The sequence below is a fragment of the Hermetia illucens genome, chromosome 6 (genome assembly GCF_905115235.1).
Source record: "Hermetia illucens chromosome 6, iHerIll2.2.curated.20191125, whole genome shotgun sequence".
In the NCBI taxonomy this organism is placed as follows: domain Eukaryota; kingdom Metazoa; phylum Arthropoda; class Insecta; order Diptera; family Stratiomyidae; genus Hermetia; species Hermetia illucens.
In genome coordinates this window covers 92,231,643-92,239,566 of record NC_051854.1, presented here as the reverse complement: position 1 = coordinate 92,239,566, position 7,924 = coordinate 92,231,643, and the positions used below count along the sequence as shown (strand labels likewise).

The window sequence follows — 7,924 nt, the reverse complement described above, 5'->3', positions numbered from 1 at the left end:
AGCAGTACTGTCTAAGCCACTTGCCTCTTCGTCGGAAAAGTTTAGCCGTAATATTTTACGGTATACACCTACCGACTCAAAGCAAAGCTTAATTCCTTGCGAGGATGCAGTCCTTATTATTATTATTCTGTTAGGGGAAAGCCGCACCGCGTCCTTGAAGGACTATTGTGCCCCTTTTACTGGTTATAGTATACCTGTTGATCATAGTATCTCAAGCAGGCCTGTAACCGTTAGGAACTTTAGTATGTTCCCCACTTCCAGAAGTTTCAGCTTTGCATCTGGTATTAAGTGTTCTCCCAGATGTATCGACCTACTTTGCACAAGTGCCGGACACTGTCCCAGGACGTGCATAGAGGTTTCATCCTCCTCCTCACAAAACCTGCAGGCAGTGTCCGTAGATATCCCTAGCTTCCCTAGGTGATAGTTCAGCCGGCAATGACCAGTGAGAATTCCCACTATGATTCGGAGGTTCTTTTTGGTGAGGTTTAAGCAATCCTTTGTACGCATGGGTTCGTATCCCCCAATAAGCACCCTGGACTGCTCCATCCCTGGTAGACCCGCCCAATATAGTTCCCTCAACCGTTTCTCTTCGTTTCTTAGATTCATAGCCATGAAACCGTTTCCGATTCCACAGAAGGGTTCTGGCCCGTGTAAAGGCATCCCTGCTACCTTCTTGGCTAGTTCATCCGCTGCCTCATTGCCTTCCAACCCAGCATGGCCTGGAACCCAAAGTATCCAGACCTTGTTGGACGAGCCGAGTGTATTCAATCTCTCAAGGCATTCCCATACCAGTTTAGAGTTCACCTGGTTGGACCTAAGTGCCTTGATCGCTGCTTGGCTATCGGTGAGAATAGCTATGTTCTGCCCCCTGTAGTTCCTTTGCAGATTAAACGAGGCACATTTGTCTATGGCGTAAATTTCCGCCTGGAATATGCTAGTGTACCTGCCCATTGACTCAAAGTACATTTTCCATGGACCAATGACACCGGCACCCGCTCCCTCTGCTGTGAGGGATCCGTCAGTGTACCAAGTAATCAGTTGCTGGTTTAAGCCGTATGTCGCAGTCACGCTCTCCCAGTTTGCCTTGTTACTCCAACGTGTTTCAAACTTCTTATCGAAGTGAAACCTCGTTGTCATGTTGTCCCTCGGTATCAGTAATTCGGGATACCGCCTAGAAAGGATATCAATCTTCCTTCGATTTAGGCAGCTCCCTGCCTCACTCATACTACCGGCCATCCTGAATATTGATCTCCTTGCCTGCATCTGTATGTGCAGATGGAGAGGGGTTAATCCCAGAAGGACCTCCAGGGATGCCGTTGGGCATGTCCTCATTGCCCCACTGATACAGACGCAAGCCAGCCTTTGGAGCTTATGTAATTCCCTGGCTTGTGTGCTGAGTTGGGTTTTTTCTGCCCAGATTACCGCTCCATAGGTTACTATTGCAGTATATATCCAAAGTAGTATCTTCTGGCTGCAACCCCATTTTTTTCCTGCTATGGATCTGCAAGTCATCAGAGCCCTCATGGCTTTCCGACATGTGTCTTCCAGAGTAATTTTTGGTCTAGCGTGATTCCCAAATATTTGACCTCTGTTTCTCGTTTCACCTCCATATCATGTAATGTTATGGCTTTCAGGTGATCCAGCTTACGCCTCCCAGTGAATGGTACTATGGTGGTTTTGGTTCGGTTGATCCGCAGTCCCACCTTCTTGCACCAGGCACTAGTAACCCTTAATCCAGTTTGGATTCTATCACATATTGTATCTTCATATTTGCCCCTACAGATTAGAACAATGTCGTCCGCGTAGCCCTGGACTTGTATTCCAGTATTAGTTAACACGTTCAGGAGTTCATCCACTACCATACTGCACATCAGCGGCGATAGTACTCCACCCTGTGGACAGCCTTGAGTGGTGTTCATGATAATAGAATTTGTACCTCTATTTGTCTGCTTTCTAGCATTTTGCCCATCCAAAGTGCCAGGGTGTTTCCCACTCCTTTGCGGCTCAGGGCATCCTGTATCTCTGTGTGCGATGTGTTGTCGAATGCTCCTTCGATATCCAAAAACGCGCACAGTGCAATTTCTTTTGTTTCTATGGCGTCCCGTAGTACCTCTGTCAGCTGATACAGAGTAGTTTCAGTTGACCGTCCTGCCCGGTAAGCGTGTTGACAGTGATGTAGGGGATTACGCTTTAGAACGTTAGTTCTAATATAGTTGTCTATGACCTTCTCCACCATTTTGAGTACGAACGATGTTAGGCAGATTGGTCTGAAAGATTTAGGGTGAAAAGGATCCTTTTTACCCGCTTTCGGAATAAAGACCAATTTTGCCCATCCCCATGCCCTTGATATGTAACCCAGTGCTATGCTCCCCCTTACCACCCTCAGAAGAGACTCTAAGATAATTCCTAGGCCTCTCTGGATAAGTGCTGGGAAAATGCCATCTACTCCGGGAGATTTCATTGGTTGAAAAGTTCCCACTGCCCATCTTAGCCTAGCTTCTGAGCATACCTCTTTTGCTAGTTTCCAGCTCTCTTTCCTTCCCCTTTTATTCGTTGTTGGGGTGTCAGGCAGATTATTGTCGCCTGCCGCCGAGGGGTAGGACCCCGGGAAATGAGTTCTGAGAAGCAGGTGTACCCTGTCCTGCTCGCAGTCCTTACAGCTAGGAGGAGTTTCCGCCTAAGCTATTCGCACTGCTCAATATCGTAACCGGATAGATTAGAATCGTCATACAGGACCCATCCATTGGCTTCGAAAGTCTTGGCTGCAAATGAAGGTCTAGCCGTTGCCGGCCGAGCCCTCTTTTGCTGCCTTTTGTGTCGAAGAGTTAGGATCATCCGAAGACCGCTGCTGCTTCGGTTTCCCCTTCGCCGCAGTTGCCCCGAGCGATCCTTTCCCCCACAGCCCACGGATTATGCTTGGCCCGGGGGCGGTTTGCCCGAGGACGGTTTTCCCGAAGGCTGTTTGCTGTCCGTGGATAGGTGCTTACCCATGAGCAAGACTTTAGCCTCAGCAGGTGGGGCCGATTGGACCCTGGGGTCGGGAGTGCTGACAGAAGGGGCCTACTTCGGCTCGTCCGTTAAGAACTGAGTCCCAATTAGATTGGTTCCCACCTGAGTAATAGGAGAATCTGAGTCTAGACACAGGTTGGGGGAGGATCTTGCTTACTGAGCTCAATCACCACGACGAGGTAGGTAATCGTCGAGGGAGAACCTCTCATAACCCACGTAGTACGGACAGATTTACTTTTACTCGCCGATCCCGAGGCTATGCCGGTCCTCCAACGCCTTACAATTTGGGTCCTTTGGTTCTGGTTCCTTCTCTAGTTTTAAGCGTAAGTTAAGCCATTTACTTGCTCTTCCCTTTAAGGACAATATGTAATAAGGAATATGTTTTCTGTATATTGTCTTCGTTAAACAAATAAATAAATGAGTTACTCTCCAACCTATGGAAAAAGGTTCTACCCCAAGGAGTCCTTTCATATATTAACTTCAGTAAGGATAGCTGTGCAGTTCCACCTGGTTTTCCCTTAGCTACATTCCAACACACCTGGTTTTTTCCCGGTACTTCGGATTAAAAACGAATGGAAAAAGAAACTATTTCTATTTCTTTTACAGCAAGTTTCATACTCTTTTTGGGCAGGGTCCCGTGCGGTTATGAGATTAAAACCAGAAATTTTAACAAAACTTAAATCTTTATTGGTAAACAAGGTTACATTCGATACCTGAATGAGCATAATGCTTCATCCATTTATGAATTTATATATACTCTGGCCTTTTTTCAGCAAAAATCCCTGAACATTCAGCGAATCCAGAATATTGGTGAGACCGCCAGCAACTCCTGCTTGTGTTGCAATCTCCTGCAACTCTTCTAACTCAAAAACGGTTTTATTCGACGTATTCGATCGCACTTGCAGAAATCGAAGGAACTTCTTCACTTGGCTCGCTTGGCTCATTCCACATCCGTTGATGTTGCGTTGGACTTGCAGTACACCCTCATCGGTGCTGAACACATCCACCAGACTATGACGAACAATTTCCAATACATCAAGAGCGTGACGGTGAGTTGCTGTTGTGGATAGTTCGGCACGGGCTCGAGCTTGATTGAGACGTATCAGAGCCTCTAGTTGTCTGGAAAGAGATGAATGAAAGATTTGGAACTCTCCTCAAAATAGACGTTTGGAGGCTGGCATAGCATTTACCTGGTCGTGACTGGAATGGCGTCTAAACCCGGCCGAACCGCTCTCAGTTCTAAGTAGAATTTCTTCAACTCATGTGCGGCTTCTGTAGAGAGTTTCGGGCAGATATTCTTCCTCGCATAAGCTAAAACTAAAATTATGAGAACAGTTCCGAGGACGAAATGGGAAAATTACAAACCGATATATTTCTGAAACAAAACATGAGGCAGAAGGTCAAGTTTTTCATTCGGTGCCAATCGCAATCTCTCCAGCAGCGGTTTATCGCAGGAGCTATCCGAGCTTGTGGAAGTATTGAGGGTTCTGTTCATGGCTCCGTAAAATGAGCTATTTCCGCTATTACTTGGCGCACCTGGGCTGTTTTTGGTACCGGAGTGCAGAGCTTGTATATGAGCAGTCAACAGACTGTCCAAATGGGCGTTGGGCCGATCCAAAAGTATGAAAACCAGGTCAAACCGCGATAGCAATGCAGGGTTTATTTTTAGGTTCTCTGAGACAGTTTTAGATCGATCGTAGTGACCCCCGGAAGGATTAGCTGCTGCTAAAACGCAAGTTCGGGCTGGCAGGGAGCAAAGCACACCCGCCTTCGCGACGCTCACTGTCTGCTGTTCCATCACTTCAAGCAGTGACTGGTGGTTGGATGACATTTTATCGAACTCATCGATGCAACAAACTCCTTGGTCAGCGAGTACAAGTGCCCCGGCTTCCAGAGAGCCTCCACCTCTCTCCTGACGCACGGTAACTGTAAGACCAGCGCTGGAACTGCCGTTTCCGCACACGAAAACGCCTTCAACGAGGATCCATGCAATCCAATGATCGAACGTGAATATAATTTAAGGACACTTACCTCTTGGGGATACATTTGCGCACGCTTGCAGCATTTGACTCTTGCCTACGCCTGGGTCGCCAACGACTAGTACATGTGCCTCTGTTCGCTTGCCCGGTTGAAACGCACAACCGCCAAACAGACCCAGAATCAGGCCTGCTTTCACCATCTCATGACCGTATATTGTTGGGCATAAGGAGTTCACGAGCAGGCGAAATGGAGAGGGTTCCTTGCTTATCAACTGAATGGCCTCCATATCTTTTTCCGTGAACTCCGACTTGCGGTTGGAGATCGTGTTTTTATTGTTGGACAAGGAGACCGCCCGGATGTATATTTTGTACATACTAGCCTGCCCTTTCCTTTGGAATTCCTCCTGAGGGCGAACTTTCAGGATTCCAGTTAGTGTGATATCGTCACCAGGACAGACGGAGTCTACGAGATCCTCCGCAAGTTCCGCTTCAATACTCCTGGGTACCCTTCCCGAGTCATACTGACCGCCAAGCATTGACTCCTGAAGGCGAATGGTTTGAAAGGGTTCTGTCCGAGTGTAAGGAGACGATAGGAGTTCAGTGAAGTTACTGCGTGTCCGGCAACCCCCTTTGCAGGAACTCGGAGCTGTGAATACTCCCTCAGGTTGTCGAATAGACTGTTCTGCGTTACAATTTGGGCAGGCGAAGGCCATCCACGTACAGAGGATTTGGGTGGCCCCTGCACGAATGACTGTTCCGCGGACAGAAACGAGTCGGTCGTAGTTGTTAACCTTGAGGGCGCGTAAGTTTACTGCAGGGCCGAAACCATGGATTCTCGCCCGAACAGTTCGCAGACATGAATTGGAGCTAAATTGAAACTGCGAGTTACTCACCGACTGGCTTGGTCCAGGCTGAACAGGAGCTTCTGAAACATTTCTGTGCATGGCAAGTCCAATGCAGGCTAGAGTCTCGTCTGGGTTCTCTCCCAGATCCTGCTGGAAGTTTGGCCACTTTTTGCAAAATGCATCGTCACTCGTAAGGTGCGATAAGTGAAGGGGAAACCAGAATTGCTTTCGTATCTTCGCCAAATCGTAATATTCCGACTTCCGACTGAAGTGGGAGCGAATCGCTTCCACCTTCCGCACGATGGGCGAGGTCGCGTCGTACTTATTCTTGGGGAAGTACAGCTGCCACCCTGGGTAAGGAGTTGAGGACTTCTCGACGAAAAATGATTGCGGGGGCTCTTGGACTGTAACCGGGCAGAGAGACGTGGAAACGGATACAGTTGATGTTGACTGGTCGTGGGAAGAACTGGACCCGGCATTGGGAATGGGAAGGGTAACTGGCCTCTCGTATGGTGCTGAGCCACAGCCTCCTCTCCCACGACGGAAATACGGTCGCCAGGAACTACGGCCCCGGCCACGACGGTTTGCGGCACTACCCCGTCCTCGAAAGTTACCAACCGGCGGATTGGCTGCCATAATCGCTTTGTTTGTAAACAGACACTTGAAGTGTCAACGTTGACCAGCTGTTCTCAAACTGTGAATTGTTCAGAAATTTAGATGGTGCGCAGCGCTAGTGGTGGCACACGGTGGCAAAATACTCACCGCTAGGGTTTTGTGTAAAACAAACTCGTTTTAAAATGAATTCACTGTCTGCCTGTCCGTCACACGCACTTTTCTCCAAAACGGCTAAATCGATCCGAACGAAATTTGGTGGACAGATATACAGCGACTAACATAAGTTTAGGTGGAGTTTAAATGGGGGCTCCCCATACATACAAAAGGAGGATTTGAAAAAAAATTTCACCCGGTCTAGTCATATAGAGTATCAAACGAAAGGTCTCGATTAGTACTTTCCGAAACTGATACTAGTTTTAGCGTGAATTGCAAAGTGCGTGAGCAAGGAGTCAAGATGTACGCACTTAAAGTGAGACAGGACTCATTTTCGGAAACTACCCAACCCAAAAATCTGAGAAAAATTGGGAAAGTGCGCTTAGACGAAATCTAGGCTTCAAAATATGTCCCATTCCGATATCTGCTCAAATAAACTTACTAATAGTATATTACCAACTTTCGGAAATTGACTGAAAACCTCATCCTAGGACTACTAGATTTTGCACCGACATAGAGGACTGTCGCATCTTATGGAAATCCGACAATTAGTGTCATAGTTACAGCAGGTCAAACTTATCAATTTCCTGCGCATCTTAAGCCATACAAATAAGATGCTGACGTCATAATTGACGAGGATAATTGACATTCGAATGGTCCCTTTTTGTATCTGTATAGGTTAAATTCTTCGCATTTGATAATAATATTAAACTCAGAGTCTGAAGCGTATGAGATTGACTATTATCAATACAGGGTTTTCCATTAAATGATTTATTTAAATCGCTTTCTAAAAACTAGAGGACAATGGAATTTTTAACAATGTGATACGGAGCTGTCATGCGCTCCTCGCTACTCACATCTTTTTGTTTTTCTTTAGACTATGTGCACAAGCAGGGTCGGCTTGTTGTGATCGGTTTCGCCATTTTATTTTATCAAATGAAATTTAGCATGCCCAAGAACCTCAGCAAATCCTCCACAGTTTCCGGACGCGGGAAGCTTGTGATTGCTTGCACCTTGTCTGGGTCGGGCTGTATTTCGTCAGGGGAAATGAAATGACTGAGGAATCTCACCTGTGTCCTGAGAAACTTGCATTTATCAACGTTTAGGATTAAACCGGCCTCAAGGAGACGTTGAAAAATGCACTCGAGATGGACTAAGTGCTCAGACTCTGTGGAAGAAGCGACCAAAACATCATCCAAATACACGAAGTCGGGGTTTCGCAAGACCGAGTGAACGAACCTTTGAAGGATTTGCGTCACATTTCACAACCCGAAAATCATTCGTGTGAACTCGGAGAGTCCAAAGGGTGTGCATATTGCCGTC

At 47.1% G+C, this 7,924-nt stretch overlaps 1 protein-coding gene across 1 annotated transcript; it reads right to left on the bottom strand.

The window, feature by feature from the left end:
• Positions 1-3,693: 3,693 nt before the first annotated feature.
• Positions 3,694-6,499, bottom strand: LOC119659981 (DNA helicase MCM8). The gene is made up of 4 exons (XM_038068350.1): positions 5,041-6,499; positions 4,375-4,980; positions 4,200-4,320; positions 3,694-4,128 (listed from the first exon to the last, which is right to left on the bottom strand). The coding sequence occupies exons 1-4, from the start codon at positions 6,467-6,469 to the stop codon at positions 3,741-3,743; spliced, it is 2,544 nt and encodes an 847-aa protein (XP_037924278.1). The 5' UTR covers positions 6,470-6,499; the 3' UTR covers positions 3,694-3,740.
• Between the last annotated feature and the right edge of the window lie 1,425 nt (positions 6,500-7,924).

Coding starts and splice junctions, on each gene's coding strand:
- LOC119659981 (XM_038068350.1), bottom strand. CDS start 6,469: ATGGCAGCCAATCCGCCGGTTGGTAACTTTCGAGGACGGGGTAGTGCC. Junction 4,981..5,040: donor CGCAAATGTATCCCCAAGAG/GTAAGTGTCCTT, acceptor TCCTCGTTGAAG/GCGTTTTCGTGTGCGGAAAC. Junction 4,321..4,374: donor TTTGTTTCAGAAATATATCG/GTTTGTAATTTT, acceptor TTTTAGTTTTAG/CTTATGCGAGGAAGAATATC.